General features: G+C 39.1%; 1 protein-coding gene across 1 annotated transcript; it reads left to right on the forward strand.

The window, feature by feature from the left end:
* Positions 1–453: 453 nt before the first annotated feature.
* Positions 454–9,324, forward strand: LOC6037105 (protein arginine N-methyltransferase 9). Its single transcript, XM_038254826.1, has 2 exons — positions 454–1,067; positions 7,088–9,324. The coding sequence occupies exons 1-2, from the start codon at positions 742–744 to the stop codon at positions 9,039–9,041; spliced, it is 2,280 nt and encodes a 759-aa protein (XP_038110754.1). The 5' UTR covers positions 454–741; the 3' UTR covers positions 9,042–9,324.
* Positions 9,325–18,250: the final 8,926 nt, after the last annotated feature.

Below are 18,250 nucleotides of genomic sequence, written 5' to 3' on the forward strand. Positions count from 1 at the left end.
CATTGTTTGCATCAGGAAACTGTGACGAGGAGTTCGTCATTTTTGAGTTAAATAATATTTTTTTCACTGGGCCTAGAAAGCCTTATTTGTTTTGCTGGCTGGTACAAAATTTAAACTCACTTTTTTCGTGTACGTACACGCAATACATGCGCACGTAGATAACTCTATCGAGAAATTAAAAGTGAGAGTGTGTGCGTGCAACATGGAGTTAAACTTTTCAAAGTGCCTTGGTAATCTTCATAGCAACTTCACAGAATGTTTAACTCCATGTTGCACACACTCTCACTTTTAATTTCTCGATTGGGGTAGATCGGCTTTTAACTCCAAATGAATAAAACTTACTCACTCAAATTCGGACTGTTTCACTTATGCGTGCAAAGCTCGCTCTCTCTTTCTCTGTTTGTTGTTGATCTCAACTCTCTCGATTCTCTCGCCGACCTTGAAAATTTTGACAGTTCCGTTTTGACACTGCCCAAACAAAAAAAAGTGGTCCGGTCGCGGGACGGGGTCGCCGAGATTCAAAAAAATCGATTTTTCCTGTTTTGCGCGACAACTCGGTGCTGTCCGTAGAAAAAGTCTCCCGACCTTTTCCGATGGGCCGTTAGATTGACCGTAACGGTTGTTTGCAGCGCGTGTTTAAGTTGGAAGAGGCTTCGGCGTTTTCGGTTGGTGGAACCTACGTTAGAGGGTGGAAAAATCGATTCTGGTTTCGGATTCGTTCGATCGATCCGTTCTCGAAAGATGAGCAGCGATGAGGAGATTCTGGTTGGCGAACTGAAAGTGGTGTACGATTTTGTGACCCGGGCCAAGTTCCGAAAGGCGTTCGAGGCCCTGCAGAAGCTGCTGCAGCTGAAGACACCGGAATTGACCGAGGCTCCACTGGCCGCCGCCGGTATCGAGGACAAGGACTCGGCCGAGGAGCTGTTCCTGTTTGTGGTCAGCAAGTACGCAGATCAACTCGAGCAAGAGGAAAAGTTCCAGGAGGTGTTCGAGATCATCGAGCAGGGGTTGGAGCTTTTCCCGGAACATCCGGAACTGCTGAACGAAACCGGCGTCCGACTGCAACGGTAAGTTTTACTTGTTATTGGTTTGAATTAGTTTTTTATTATTGGTTCAAATTTTAGTTTGTAACATGGAAGAAATACGAAACTTTTTGAGGACAAATCTTATCGGAACGCTGCCAAGGCAAGGCCCCAAAGCAGCAGATGTCCTGGCTCAGCAGCTTCACAGTATGGAGCGTGGCCTCAAAACAGGATTTATTTGGGACTTTGCGTGCTTTAGTGCCGCACAGGCCAATGATTTGCTAACAAAGTTGAAAGAAGCTAAACTTGTTAATAATTCCCTCCTCGCATTCCAAATTGGAGAAGATTTTGGATTCTTTGACTGTAGTCGAATTGACGAGATCAAATTCGATAATTTCGCATTCGTTGACATCTCCAATCACTTGATCTGTCCCGTCGTTCTTGAAAAATCCTCCCAAAACTCTAGAATCATCCAGCACACCCTAAATTCAATTCGTGCCCAAATTCAGCACTCAATTCCAAACAAAATTCTCAAACTAAATTTCGATTCGACCGTGCATTGCATTCCCACGGTTTTTGGTTTGCTTATTGGCTACCCGGTCGTTTATTGGTACGATGTTGCACAATCGGATCAAAACTGTCTGTCGGGAGTGCCGCTGACAGTATTTCAGGTCGGATGGCGTCCTCGGTTTGGGGCGAGCTTTACCACTCCCGCCGTTTCCTTTAGCGTTCCGTGTTGTGTGCTCGAAATTGTGCAGCCCAGTTTAGATTTGTGGAAACAAAAGGCTGCCGATAGTGAATTCCATTTAACAAGCTTTAGTAAAACCTTAGACACCGTAGTTCTTTAATTGGAATTGTGATTTTGGTGTAAAATGTACCTTTAAATATACTGGAAACTTATGCAATGAGTTCTTAAACATAGCTTGAACATTGTTTCTTTTAGTTTAGTTTATATCACACATACCTAATATCGTCGCAGTTGTGCTAACTTGTATAGTTATGAACGCCATTTTGTGCAATATTCCACCTATTGATTTTCATAGATCCCAAAAATTCGATTTCAATTTTGAAATATTCAATTAAAACTAAAAAAATTCCTTGCATTTGTGTCCCTTTGTATAAGAAAGAAGTTTCAATCTTGTCGTGCTATCTTGACACACCCTGAAAATTCATGTAAGTGCGACAAAGGGCAATGAGATTTCAGGTCGGAACGCGTTTGACACAGGTACGAGCTCGACTACCGTAAACATGTGTAATTATAACTCGGAACTCCAGCAACCAAATTAAACCAAACTTCATTATTTTATTTTAACAAAATATCTGAAATCTGTCTTTAACAAATATGATTAACCCTAAAATGGTCATAACTTTCAATAAGGTTGTCAGATTTCAATCTTTTGTACTCATTGGAAAGTTCTTTTCAATTCCTTTCAAGCTAAATCTTTTGAGCTGACTTGGCTTAAGCAGTATTGAATTATCGTGGCACCCGGTTTTTGAAATTGAAGCTGGATCCCGGCAATGAGATTTCCAAAAAATGTCCACATGGCTTATGGATGGTCAAACCTATTAGTTTTTAATAGAAAAAATAATTAAATAACATTAAAAGTGTGTAAAAAAGTGGTTCATAAAGTAATTTTCAACCCCATTTCTAACACCCGGTATTAAAAAATTACAAAGCATTTACTAAAATACTTATGACTAAAAGCAGTGCTGCCAGATTTTTTATATCTACCATTTAGGGACCATCCATAAATCACGTGGATACTTTGAAGGGTGGGAGGGGGTGGGGGGGGGGGGAATGCGGATATTTAATCATTCTAAACGGAATTTTATAGTAAAATGACTTTTTTATAAGCCCTCTTATTAACAAAAGCAGATTCTGTAGGTAAAAAAATATACAGGACATTTAAAAAGGGGGTATATGGAAGCGTTGTCCCGTCACGAAAATTACAATTGTTCAGTTTGCAATGGTTCGTGAAATCGGATTTGCATCATATTTTGGATTCTCTTCGTACTCGAAAACCTCTTTAAAATGCTGATTAGAAATAGAAGATTGGTCAAAAGGAACCAGAGTTACGACTGACGCAAGTTGGCCGCCACCTTGGATTGCACATTCCCTGAGTATTTTGGAGTAGGGGAAGGTGGGGCAAGACGAACATATGGGGCAAGAGGAACTATCGCTCGTACGGCCGTAATTTTTACAATATTGATTATTTCCAGTATGAGGAATTGTTGCTAGCAATGCAATTAGCTGATTCTACTACCACATAACCGCCAAAACGACGTAAACGCCACGGGGCATAAGATTTAATGAAGTTTTTTTTTCAAAACCTTCGTTTTCTTATAATATTTGGAAAATACAAAATGAGGCTTAGGGTTCGTTTTAAGGCTCATTTTATCAAAATGCTATTTTTCCTAGATCAATAGTGTCCCTACCAATGACATGCACCTATTATAAAGTATGATTTAACTTTTGGTTATTTTTATTGAGAGCTTTTAAAAAATGTTGTTCAGGTGGGGCAAGTGTACCATATGGATTTTTAGTATGGAAAAAAATACGAATTGCTGCAACAACATATTTTATTGGGAAATAAATACATGAAAGTACTTAAAAACTGATAAACAATTGTAAAACAAAAAAAATGTCCATACATAATATAGTGATATTATGAAAATTTACTATTTATCATCTAAGTAATATTTTTTTTCGTAAAAACGATAAAAATTTTAGTAAAATATTATTATTTAATCTGAAAATGAAAGAAAGTTTTCAAAAAGATTCTAATCTGATGTATCTAAGTAATAACAGTTCAATTGTTAGCAAATTAATATGTTTTTTCATGCATTGTTCCTCTTGCCCCAACGTGTTGTTTGTCTTGCCCCACTAGTTGAGTAGATCGTACGGAAAATGAAAAATTTTAAAATCAATTTTTTACATTGAAAAACAGGATTTTTTAAAAACTTGTTCTTACAAAGTCTTAGGATCTTGGATTGCACATTCCCTGAATGCTTTGGAGTATTCTTGGAGTCATATTCCAGCTCAGCGACCCCAAATTAGTTAAAGTTGACTAGTCAGTAGAGATTTTCAAGACTGCTCATTTCGTGACGGTACAACGCGAGCAAACCCCTCTTTTGCGAAATATCTGCGTTGTCCCGTCACGAAAAGAAGTGCCTGTCAAATCAACAAAATTTGACCAAATTGGGTTATCCAGGAAGCAAAATCTTCGTTTTTCATTTTAGAAGCAACTGTAGAAAAAGGTTTTTTTCAAAAACTTACTAGGAGAGCAGAGTTCTTCACTTTTGTGTATAAAAATCAACAGGATCCAATTGTGCGATGTTGTCCCGTCACACTTTGTATCTCACTTGACTCAACCTTTGTGTTTTTAAATGTTTGCTGGAGTGAATGTTATTGGAAATTTGATGTACTTTCCAAATTTGTATAAATATTGGTACCTATTCCCACAGATTTTAAAGTTATCAGCAAAAAACTGAAAACATATGCGTACAAACGTTGTCCCGTCACGAAAGAATCGGTCATGAGAGCAGCAGATAATATATTTTTTGGCAAACACGACACGCAACCATCCTTATTCCCCCCAATCATGGTCAAATCCCCCCCCCCCTCACCCAGGGGAAATTCTTCCCCAGTTGAGAAACACTGTTTTAAACAATGTATTGCATGATAGGATCGGCAGGGGTTTGTTTTTCAAGAACTTCCCGGACTGTTGATACATCTTTTTTATGCATAACTTTGGAAGTAGTTTATTGAACATTATAATTACAGTCTCTCTCTGTTTCGATATACAGTAGTTGTTCGGTAACTGGGCGCTCGATAACTGGGCCGTAGCCCAGTTAAAATGCAGACAAACGTCAAAAAACCAAAACAAACCGAAATGCCCGAGGGGTTAATGGATGCAAAAATCATGATCAATAAATAAAAAAAAAACATTTATCAAATTTATATTAAATTTCAAGTCACAATTTCAGAAATATGAAAAGTAAGCTTTGCAAATGAATTTGATTAACTTTTATTTTTATATTTCATCAGGAAAATATCATGAATTGGCCCAGCATTCGGTGACTGGGCTACGTTCTCAGCCCAGTTACCGAACAATCACTGTACAACAGGGGTGACCAAAGTATGGCCCGCGGGCCAAACGTGGCCCGCGAACCCATTTTGAATGATCAAGTAAAATGGCCCGTTGACCATCTGTAAAATGTTTTTAAACTTTTTTCAAAATTAAACTTTATTTTAAACTTTTAGTGCTGATCTGTTTTTGTTTCTTTGTTAGTATTAAACTAATGATTTATTCTTTTTTTATCCTTATTTTACGATACAAATATGTTGTTCAAAAATCTTTCCAATTGAAACTTTTTTCACACGTTTTAATGTGAGTGAAACTCGTGGTGAAACAAGTAAATATTGTCAAAATATTCATCAAATATTTTTGGAAACGTTAATGAAACGTTCAAATTTGACTTAGGTATAAAACTGGGAGGGCCTCGTGGCGCGGTGGTAAGCGGCTTCGGCTGCCGATCCCTAAGTTACTATGGGGTGCGGGTTCGATTCCCGCCTTATCCTCCTGGCCTTCTATCGGATGGGGAAGTAAAACGTCGGTCCATTTGCGTAAAAGAGGTTTTGGGTGACTCACCACACATAACCTTTTTGATTGCTTTGTTTTTTTTTTTAAATAAAACTGTTATAATAGCAAAAATATAAGCATTACATATTAATTTAAAAGTCATTATGACTATTTCAATAAACTGAGCTTCAAACTTACTTTGCACTCAGAAACATTCCAGCTCGGGATTCGAACTCATGACAGTTGGATTACGAAACTGATTGAAACAGACAGACAAAATTTTTAAATCGGAGAAATAAGGCGGTTGCAAATATTTTTCAAAGCTTTTGTTATTTAAGTGCAATCAGCTGAAATCCATTTAAAATGCATTCCTCTGCGTTTAGAATCATTTTGGGCATGCTCGGGTTTATTAAAAAAAAATTGAATTGTAGTGAACTTTCGATTAACAACAAAAAGTGTTTTCACAAAAAAATATTTTTTACGTCGTGTCTTACATATTTTGAAAATTACGATTGCAAATCTAAGTGTGTTTTTCTAACATTTTCCAACAATTTTTCATTGAAATGTTGAATATTCTGGCTTGTATTTTCAATTTTCATATTTCTTTTATTTTTTTGCCAGAGTTAAGGGACCAATAATATTTGCCTCGGCCTTATTGTTGGAAAAAAATTGAACCATTTTTCATGATGGAAAACAATTTAAAGATTAAATTATGCCGTAGCATAAATTGTTTTGATTTTATGTTTTCATTTTCAAAATATAGACAATACTAAAAATTCTAATGAAAACACAAGTACATTCAACTAAATACCCTTTTTCGAATATCCAAAACAATTATATCAACAAAACTGATGGAAAACTGACATTTTCCGTTTTCTATTACTTTTAAATAACGAAAATGTTAAAAAACAGAAATTCTAAGAAAAACTTCAAGTAAAAGATGTATTTTTTAGTCTTTTACATTTATATAACGTAATTTCATTATATAAATAACCAATTTTATACATATGGCCCGCAAGCTCATTTGAGCTTCAAAATTGGCCCGGCATCCAAAAACTTTGAGCACCCCTGCTGTACAAGGAACCATCGAGAGCGGGAGGTATCAAATTATAGAACGGAAAAATCAAAGCATGCTTTTGAAGAGACTGAAAAATTTATAAATGGAGCAATATTGATATCCAGAATATATCGTGAAGATCGACAGCCAGAGAGTCGGATGCATTCAACTGAAAGTTATAAAATCGCAAGCAAAGTTTTGATGAAGAGTCTTAAGAATAAATTAAGATGTAGGAACTTGGCATTGGGGATTGGATTCATTGGCATTTTGAGTTATTTAAGTTTTTAGTATGTAATTTTTTTATTTTGTTCATGATTTTATAAAAAAAAAATTACAAGCAGAATGTGGTAAAAATCCTTTTTTTAACTCTTGTATCATTCCAAAAACAATCGATTCGTTCAATACCGCCATTATGCCGTTTGCAGTTATGGCCGCTCGCTGGAGGCGTCGATCTGCTTCGAGCGGGTTCTGCTGCAAGAGCCCAAGTATCTGAAGGCGTACCAGAACCTGCAGAACACCAAGTGTGAACTAGTCGAGCGGTGGCACTTTCGTATGCTGAACGACGTGGTGCGGAACGCGGCGTACAAACGCGCCATCCAGAACCAGATCAAGGCCGGTCACGACGAGGTGCTGGACATTGGGACTGGGACTGGGTTGCTGTCGCTGTACGCGCTAAAGTGCGAGGGGATCCGGAAGGTGGCCGCTTGCGATGGTTCGGAGATTATGGTGCAGATCGCGAGGGATGTGTTCGGGGCGAACGGGTTGAGCGATCGGATTTGTCTGTTCCAGAGCTTTTCGCAGGATTTGAAGATTGGGGACAAGTTTTCGTTGATCGTGACGGAAACGCTGGATTCGGGTGCGTTTGGCGAGGGAATTCTGGAGACGTTGATCCACGCCAAGCAGAACCTGCTGCTGCCCGAGGGACGGATCGTGCCGAGTCAGGTGGTGCTGTACGTGTCCGGGTATCGGTCGCGGGCTTTAACCGCAAGCAATATTTTGATCAACGAACATTTTAGCAGTGATTTTAATCTACCGAGCAATTGTCTGATTTCGAAGGAGGGAATCAAGTGTTACGACGCGGAGGACGTCAGTAGGATTAAGGCAAACGACGACTTTGTCTTCGTAACGGACACGGTCTGTGCGATGACGGTCGATTTTAATGATCTCGAGTGTTTGGTGCGCTGCCAGGAGGGGCTGGAGGTGGATCAGTTTGAGCTGAGCTGTTTGGATGATGGCATTTTGGATGGGTTTGTTGTGTGGTTTGATTTGGAGTTGGATGAGGATAATAAGATTAGCACCGATCCGACGACAGCCACCTGCTGGAATCAAGCAATATTTAAGCTAAATCAACGGCTCCCAGTTACCAAAGAGCAGCGATTGTCGCTGACCATGTCCTGCAAGGACGGAGCCCTCGCCATATCTCACAACCTAAACTCGATGGATAATCAAATTAGTATTGACGAGCACGTGCTGGAATATTTAAATGATGCTGAATATTATAACAAACTGACCACAGATATTGAAGAGATGGAAGATCTGGAGAAGGTCTTGGATTTATCACTGTTCCCATATACAGGGCTGAAGCTCCTCAAAGAGGGCAAAACTTCGATGCTGTTCTGCTTGGATCGCGCCGAAGATCTGATTGAATTTATCGCTAATCAAAACGACATTCCAATGAGCGCAATCATGCTGCTCAGTTCGCTACCCGAAGCATTCCTGCTGAACGATTACACGCTGGATCTGATCATTCTGCAGCCGGTCGACGTGTTCGGTCAGATCAACAGCGAACACTTTTGCCAGTATCAATCGCTCTTCCCCAAGCTTAAACCCACCGGATCGATCGTCCCGTCGCGGCTCGAACTGCACGGCAGCATCGTCCACTCGGACTGGATCGTCAAGTGTTGCCGCGTGGAAAATCCCGAGCTGCACCAGTTCCACATCGATCGCTACCTTTCCACGCTGGAAACAGAAAATCATCTCGATCTCGGCCCGTTCACGTATGAGAACCTAGCCGAACCGGCCAAGCTGACGGACGTGCACTTCGATGGCAAGCTGCACGAGGCGGACATGCAACTGGCGCTCCGGGAACCGACCGATCCCGCCCATATCCACGCCATCCTGTACTACTACCAGATCGAATTCGCACCGCAGAAGGAATTTCTCAGCACGCAACGGGTGCAGAGCTTCGCCAAGCGGTCTGCTTTTATCATTCCAAAGGACGCATTCCAGGGGGGCAACGGCAACGCTCAAGCAGGACAAGAGAACGACGACAACGAAGAAGATGGAGGGCAACCGGCCAGGACCAAGGTGAACCGAGTCAATATCAATATAGTGCAGAATCATGGTGTTATTAAGTGCAATCTGCTTGACTGTCAGTAGAAAATCATTATTATACTCTATACACTACATATATACATAAGAAGAAGAAGAAGAAGATGAGGGAAAAGTAAAAGCAAAATAAAACATATTGTATTAAACTCGCACTTACCAAGAAATGAAACAAGAAACAATTAAGGACATTTATGATGCAAAGATAAGATTGAATAGATTGAATACACGTACATTCACCGAACCACAAACACACAAAAGTAAAAAAAAAAGAAACAGTGACACACTCTCTCTATCTGAGGACCCTACCTAGAGTACCTGTAGTATTGCAGAACGAAACCGCTTTTCACTCGATTGGTGAGACTATCACAGCCTGGAAATGGTCATCATTACGCAATTCGACATTTTTGAAGTTGATGCCACAGTAAACGCTTCTGTTTTGTGTAGGTATGATGGATTCGGACTCCCTGAACACGTTCCAATCGTCAGAATTGAATTTTAGAGAATTTCCTGTCAACATATAAACTTGTAAATTTCAGATATTAATGGAATTAAGTTAATCAACCATGCGCACCCACGTTTAGCTGTGGGGGAAACAAAACTAAGGGGTGCGCATGCAACTTAATCGGAAATTTAAAACTTTATTTGTTGACATGGAATTCACTAAAATTTTATTCTGTCGATTTGAGCGTGTTCAGGGAGTCCACATTTTTCATACTTCGACGAAACTGAGGCATTTACTGACATTAACTTGAATAGTTGTCCTCTTAACTTATTTGTTCATAAATATTTAATTTGTTTGATAAGTTCTTTACCAATTGAACAAATGTTTCTTCGCTCCACTTAAATTCGCCCAACATTCCAGCAGCAATTCTGAGATCGCATGCAATTGACCTCGGGATTCCAAAAATAAACCCAACCAATAAATCATGAAAGAAAGGGAGAGAAAAAAAAGTCCTCACATCGATAGTCGATGGTCAATTCACTTTAACTTATTCATCCAATTCAGACAGCCTAAATTAGAAGGAATCGGCACAAACGCACACAAATACGTGCAGAAAAAGAACAAAATCGTTTTGCGAGGGAGAAATGAATGTGTTTACACACCATATTCGGTGGGGGTGCTCAAACACAACAAAACGACTCGTGACTGTGTGTGGAATGTGCACACGCAAACGGTAATTTGTTTGAAGGAAAGTGCAGTAGAGTGGTCAGAATAACTTCCAATATTTTTAAGCGAGAAAGAGGAAATTGCACGTGGTTGCAGGTGTCGCATGGCAATTTTAATCAAAAATAAGGTTACCGTCATCAGGGGTGACATTGGGTCTGAGGGGTGAGATTGGGTCATAAAAATTTCAGCATTTTTGTAAGTCCAATCTCACCCCTAGACCCAATATTGAGTTATTGTGATCCGTGATGACGGTACTTTAAAAAGCGTTAGAATTGCGTTCAATTTCTTTTTTTTGCTGAAGGTTGTAATGTTTTACACTCAAACCCCGTTGGTTTGACATTAACTGTTGTCAAACGAACGGGGTCACTTTTTAGTTTGACACTTCTTTTAACGTAAAGACTTCCATCTTTTTCATGATTTTTCGTTCAAAGATATAAATTTTGCGTCGCTTTCAATATTTTGACAAAATTCCTTCAACAAGTTGTTCAGAATAGTGCCCTACACATGCTGATTCCTTTTGGTAACGATTGTCCCATTCCTTGTAAAGTTATGGAAATCGTCATTAATCAATGATTGCCAACTAGAACGTTAATGACTGTGCCACAAAATTATATAAATTTTGAAGCACATTTGATTTAGATCAAAAATTCTTTCAGTGGCTTCAAGAAGGCAACAACCGGCACATGCTGATTAAACGTTTGTTTTGATAAAGTGCGTGAGCGCCATGTAAAAATTGACAGTTCGTGAAAAAAGTGTTTTAAATTGCATTATGCACCTGTCTAGTTGTTTTGCAATCATTATTTTTAGAAATATAAGGGTAATTCTCCGCCAACTCACACAGCAGTTGCCCCGACCCCTCTTCGATTTGCGTGAAACTTTGTCCTAAGGGGTAACTTTTGTCCCTGATCACGAATCCGAGGTCCGTTTTTTGATATCTCGTGACGGAGGGGCGGTACGACCCCTTCCATTTTTGAACATGTGAAAAAAGAGGTGTTTTTCAATAATTTGCAGCCTGAAACGGTGATGAGATAGAAATTTGGTGTCAAAGGGACTTTTATGTAAAATTAGACGCCCGATTTGATGGCGTACTCAGAATTCCGAAAAAACGTGAATACAAAGAGACGAGTTGTTCCTTTTAATTCCGCTATATATTTTTAATATCTTGACAGATACGTATTTCGTCTACTACTTGCAGACTTCATCAGTGTTCTGTTCTCGACTGAAGGTTCATCGCTGGTGTATCCGTATTTGTAGTTACTGTAGGTACTACCTCCTCGTTCTTCTTTGTGCCTGTATAGGTAACAGCTTAAACAGCCACGTTGAGCCGTTACCTGAATCCTTGTTGAGTAAACGTTTGTTGCCTGCCTTGAAGATTTCCAAACTTTCGGCGACAGCCAGCTTCGATGGGTTTGTTATGTGTCTTAAGATGACCGCGTCGCTAGTTGTGATGTTATGTTTTTCCTCGATGATGTGTTCGGTTACTGCTGACTTGAAATGGGGACAAATCCTTTCCGTATTTCCTCCTTGGCAATTCTGACATATGTGTTTATATGCTCATCCAACCTGGTTTGCAGCAATCTCTTAGTTTGTCCAATGTAGCTCATATCACAGTGGCCGCAGGATACCTCGTAGATGCCGGGTTTGCCTAAAGTCGGTATGGGGTCTTTCGTTGAACCTAAGATGGATTCCAACTGGCTGTTTCTACTGCTGAACACTAAATCGATGCCAAATTTAGCCAGTTTTTGTCGTAATGGGCGTGTTATCCTGTAGTCGAATTCTACTGCTGCTCTTCGTAGTGGCTCTACTGATGGCGTAAGGGTTGTGAGTGAGGTTCTGTGGAGTTTTCTTTCCTTCTTATCGATGATTGCTTGGATAGTTGTTCTGCTGTAACCGTTGATTTCCGCTGTTTCAAATATGTACTCCAATTCTTTCTGTTTTCCTGCTTCGCTGAGGGGTAAAGTTGTCATCCTATGTATGAAATAATGATATGCTGCCATCTTATGTTGGAATGAATGGTTTGACGTGGCTGGGATTGTTCTTCTGGTGTTTGTTGGCTTCCTGTAGATCTCGAAAGAAAACGAAGATGGGCAACCTGGTTCTCTTAAGATCAGGATGTCTAAGAAAGGTAACTTTCCTTCGACTTCCATTTCGTAAGTGAACTTGATGCTCCTGCGTGCACTGTTTATGGTGTCCAGTACCGTTGTTAGTGAATCCTTTTGATGATGCAGAAGACGTCATCTACGTATCTCCACCAACGTTCTGGTAGTAGGTTTTGGTTTGTAGTTCGTGTTCCAAAGCTGCCATATAAACATCGCTCAGGAACGGTGACAGTGGGTTTCCCATCGATGCTCCCATCTTCTGTTGATAGATGCAATCCCTGAACTGGAAGTAGCTCTGTTCCATGCATAATTTGACGAATGTTATATACTGGATCGTTTTTTGTCTCCATGGTTCTCCCTCGTATTGTGATTGCAGCCAATCCCGTAAAATTATGATATGAGCTACATTGGACAAACTAAGAGATTGCTGCAAACCAGGTTGGATGAGCATATAAACACATATGTCAGAATTGCCAAGGAGGAAATACGGAAAGGATTTGTCCCCCATTTCAAGTCAGCAGTAACCGAACACATCATCGAGGAAAAACATAACATCACAACTAGCGACGCGGTCATCTTAAGACACATAACAAACCCATCGAAGCTGGCTGTCGCCGAAAGTTTGGAAATCTTCAAGGCAGGCAACAAACGTTTACTCAACAAGGATTCAGGTAACGGCTCAACGTGGCTGTTTAAGCTGTTACCTATACAGGCACAAAAGAAGAACGAGGAGGTAGTACCTACAGTAACTACAAATACGGATACACCAGCGATGAACCTTCAGTCGAGAACAGAACACTGATGAAGTCTGCAAGTAGTAGACGAAATACGTATCTGTCAAGATATTAAAAATATATAGCGGAATTAAAAGGAACAACTCGTCTCTTTGTATTCACAGTAATGCATTCTGCTAAAACGCTCAACCAAACCACAACGAAAAAACGTATTTTTCATCGAAAAAAACACTAAAAAAGTTTTAAAAATTCTCCCATTTTCCGTTACTCGACTGTAAAAAATTTTGGAACATGTCATTTTATGGGAAATTTAATGTACTTTTCGAATCTACATTGTCCCAGAAGGGTCATTTTTTCATCTAGAACAAAATTTTTCATTTTAAAATTTCGTGTTTTTTCTAACTTTGCAGGGTTATTTTTTAGAGTGTAACAATGTTCTACAAAGTTGTAGAGCAGACAATTACAAAAATTTTGATATATAGACATAAGGGGTTTGCTAATAAACATCACGAGTTATCGCGATTCTACGAAAAAAAGTTTGGGCCTAGTACCTATTTTGGGTCTACCAAACTCAATTCAACGAAATTGAGCATTTCACCAAATCTGACAGGAATCTGTCACTTGATAATGATACGTGCAGTCATTATCTTCATTTTGGTCGGCAAGAATAATTTACTTTTTCCTCCTAAATTAGAAATAAAACAATAAAAATAGCACTATTCATTTTTTTCTTGGCAAATCGCTAGTTGCCCATTAGGTCGAAAATTTTCACCACTTTTGCTTACCGCTTGTTGACACTCAGCGCACGGTTTTCATCGCTCAGCACACGAATGAGAGCCGTCCCCAAAATCTCCAATCACCGGCAATATTTTTTTTTGTGGGTTGCACAATCCCGTTGCAAAAACAATCACCAAACTGCCACCAAATCAATAAAATAACTGTTTAATAATTTCGTCCATTTCGGAGAGAATGGCTCTATATTCAGTCCATTTGATACTTCTACAAATTGTGACAGTGTGTGTGCGCTTTTCACAAGTTACAGTCTTTCTTGCATATTACGGGCTTGTTGTTTGGCTACGCAACAAATGTTTAATTAGGTTTAAAACTCGTAAAGAATGATATAAATCATGTCCAAGCTAATTATGCACGTAATGCAAGTGAAATTAATTGTTTTAATGTTGATTTGTGGCTTAAAACATCACAATGATTGAGCATGTTTGTCGACCGAATTTGTGCGGCTGTATACTGTACGAGCTGGGGCTGAACCGTACGTCAAAAAAGTTCGCCACGTGCTTCGAGATTTTCAACCAATCAGAAGGTAGGCCGAAAATATGTACAAAGAAGGTCGTATGCTAGAAGCAATATCTCCAAAATAGGGACAAAAAATGTGTTAGTTTCTCGGGCTTATAGTGATTAAGTAAGAGCATTAGGATTTGAAAACCAACTTATTCATGTAATACAAGCAAGGCTGCCTATAGCAGCCTTTGAGAATACATCAAATAAAAAGTGCGCTCGGCTTAGTAGGCTCAAAATAGGGACAAATACCCTACATCCGAATTTCATAAAAAACGAATTATTTTTAAACGAGCTCAAACATGCTTATTATGATTATCAATGCAGAAACATGCACCTGAGATTGTTTTTGCCAAAATGTCCAAAACGAAAAAAAAATATTTTTTTTACTAAAACTGGCGATAACAAGAAAATATGAGCGATGACCTACAAAATACATAAATATCACTGTAGTGGTCAAAACTCGAGACAGGGTTGCCAGATTTTCAATGTTTTGAACTCGCTGGAAAGGTATTTCGGTTACCTAACCAACAATGGGTCGGATAATGGATCCGGACATTATTTCGTGCATTTAAGTGAGAGGCGACTACAAAAAAGTACATAAATATCACTTAAGTGGACATAACTTGAGGCAAGGTTGCCAGATCTTCAATGTTTTGGACTCGTTGGAAGGCTCTTTCGATTACCTAAAAAAACGAAACGAAACTATTGGCACTACGCCCCCCGGGGCATGGCCTTCCTCTAACGTGGGATTTCTGCTCCAGCGCCTATGACGAGACAGGAGAAACCGGGACCGACGTTTTACTTCACCATCCGATAGAAGCTCAGTGGATAAGGCAGGAATCGAACCCGCGTCTCATAGCATCATCGGGATCGGCAGCCGAAGCCGCTACCCCTGCGCCACGAGACCCACTTTCGATTACCTAATCAACGATATATGTTATAATGATATTTGGGGCGATTTCCTGCCATTTATTCTATTTCCGAAAATATGCGAAAACACATTTTTATACATAACTTTTGAACTACTTATCGAAACTTCAAACAATTCAATAGCACCGTATGGGACCCTGAACCAAGTTGAATGCGACTGGTTTGGCCAAAATCGGTTCAGCCAGTGCTGAGAAAACTGAGTGACATTATTGATCACATACACACACACATACACCTGTTTAGTTTTCGATTCTGAGTCGATATGTATACATCAAATCAAGGTGGGTTTTCGAGCTTTAAATAAAAAGTTCATTTTTAGAGCAGGATTATAGCCTGAGTGAGGAAGGCAAAACTAAGTAAATTTTCTACAATTATTATTATTATGTTTTTTTTTTTCGTTTTTAAGTATTTTTATTTGAGTTTATCTTGTTTAGTTTATGTTTGCTGCTGTACATAGAAAAATGATACGTTGATATTTGAAAAACTGTATCTTTTGAAGGAATTTTCTGATCGATTTGGTGGCCACATCCCCGAATGGCGACTTCCCCTAAAACCATTTTCCCGAATGGCCACTTCCCCTAATTTTCCACATCCCTGAAAATCATTTTCCCGAATTACCATTTTCCCGAACGGCCATTTCCCCGAACGCCACTTCCCCGAGCCCGGTCAGGCGGGTATGCCCGTTGCCCAGAACCGCGCGCACTGACCGGGTTCGGGGGAGTGGCGATCAATGAAGTATCATGTCCACAATTGAACGTTCAAAAAATTCCGAGATTTTTACGAGCGTTTTATTCCAGCTTCAGTTAAATTTTGAATATTTTCCAAGTCTGTAGAATTAAAGAATTCGAATTCCGGATTCTGAGATTTAGTTACTTAAACTGCCTTTCAAAAAGAACTGTCTCCGCCGAATCCAACAAAAACTCCGAATATGACAAATGATGTAGAGATGGAGAACATCTTGAGCAGAGTACATATGGGAGCGTTCTTTTATTACGTAACGCAGTTAGGGGGCGAGAGGGGGTGTCAGTGTATGTTACGAAATGTTACGAAAATAGGGAGAGGGGGAGGGGGGGGAGTGCTGAAAAATTCGCAAAATTTGCATATAAGAATTCTTTAAAAAAATGCAAAAAGACCTTGCGTTACACGTTACAGGGAGGGGGGGTCGCTCATCTGTTACGATTTGTTACGAAGGGGGGGGGGGGGAGTTGGGTCAAATTTTGCGTTACGTAATAAAAGAACGTTCCCTTTTTTAATGAACAAATCTAAATCGATTTTGGGCCGAATTGACTTAACCCTAGTAACATTTTAGGTTTTAAGTAGGCCATAAAAGCCTATTTAGGCCGTATGAGGGTTTCCAGAACCATGATAAAACCTGTAAGTTTAAAAATGTTACTAGGGAAGAAAGCCATTTTGTGCAGCTCACAATGCCCAAAACTCGATTTCAATTCTGAGATATTCAATAAAAACCGAAATTTTTTGTCTCGTGCTAACTTGACACACTCTGAAAATTGTTGTAAGTGAGACAACTGGCCAAAGAGGTTTCAGATCAGAATGCGTTTGACACACGTACATGCCCGACTACCGTAAACGATTGTAATTATAACTCGGGACCTCAGCAACCAAATTCAAACAAATTTCAGGACGATGCACAGAATGGATAACAAAATAAAACATGATTGTTATTGTTTACATAGCGTGCTCTTTTTTTCGTTTATTCAAGGTCAAACACTAACACGCATTTTTTCTCAGAACGTCAAAAAGCGACAAACGACAAGATAGCACGACAGCGTAGATTTGATACATTGATCATTTCGCTTTTTTTGCATTTAGTTGAAAATCGAAATACAGTCCAGACTCGGATATCCAAAGGCCTTGTCAAAAGTTCACTTCGGGTAATAACCCCTAAACTACTTTAAAGTGATTTAGTAATTTTAAACCCAAAATGGCGGTGATGAAATATTTAAAAAATGCAATTTATAATTCAATAATCACCTATTTAGATTTCACTAAAACGTGGATACCGTTTTGGAAAATTGTGCTTTGCTGAAAATTGTCCATACAAAAAAATCTTTTTTATTGAACGTGGATGATCTCAAAACCTCGTTTTCTTGAAGTTTCCGCGTGGTTTATGAATGGCCTTCTACGGTTATTTTTTTTCTTTTTTTTCATATTTAAAAACACACGTAGGAGAATTTAATATTAAGGTCATACTTTTGTAAAAATATCCCTAAAAAACAACATCTAAGTTAAGGTGAAGCCGTTGATCATTTTCGAAGAAAAATGATCATCACTATAAAATATTCTGAATTAAATTCAATTTAACGAATTTCAGCACCAAAAGGAATCAGCATGTGCCGGTTGTTGCCTTCTTGAAGCCACTGAAGGAATTTTTGATCTAAATCAATTGTGCTTCAAAATTTATATAATTTTGTGGCACAGTCATTGACGTCCTAGTTGACAATCATTGATTAATGAAGATTTCCATAACTTTACAAGGAATGGGATAATCGTTACCAAAAGGAATCAGCATGTGTAGGGCACTATTCTAAACAACTTGTTGAAGGAATTTTGTAAAAATATTGAAAGCGACGCAAAATTTATATCTTTGAACGAAAAATCATGACAATGATGGAAGTCTTCACGTTAATATCATTCGGGAAAATGGAACTTCCGGGGAAATAACCATTCGGGTATATGTAAATTCGGGAAAACGACAGTTCGGTAAAATGGCCATTCAGGTAAATGACATTCGGGGATATGGAATTTTCGGGAAAATGATTTTCGGGGAAATGGCACTTTCGGGGAAATGATTTTCGGGAATGTGGAATTTTCGGGGAAATGATTTTCGGGGATATGGGATTTGGGAAAGTGGGATTCGGGAATAAGGGATAAAACCTTTATTGATATGTTGAGGGCTTGTTCATTTATGCCAACTATTAGACATAACACAGTTCCATCGACGTGCCTTCCAATCTGCAGCGCTATGGGAAAGGACTAAATTTTAGTTGTCTTCTGACTAGTCCTTTTTAA

Source organism: Culex quinquefasciatus, chromosome 2, assembly GCF_015732765.1.
Source record: "Culex quinquefasciatus strain JHB chromosome 2, VPISU_Cqui_1.0_pri_paternal, whole genome shotgun sequence".
Taxonomy (NCBI): Eukaryota; Metazoa; Arthropoda; class Insecta; order Diptera; family Culicidae; genus Culex; species Culex quinquefasciatus.

Coding starts and splice junctions, on each gene's coding strand:
- LOC6037105 (XM_038254826.1), top strand. CDS start 742: ATGAGCAGCGATGAGGAGATTCTGGTTGGCGAACTGAAAGTGGTGTAC. Junction 1,068..7,087: donor ACCGGCGTCCGACTGCAACG/GTAAGTTTTACT, acceptor TGCCGTTTGCAG/TTATGGCCGCTCGCTGGAGG.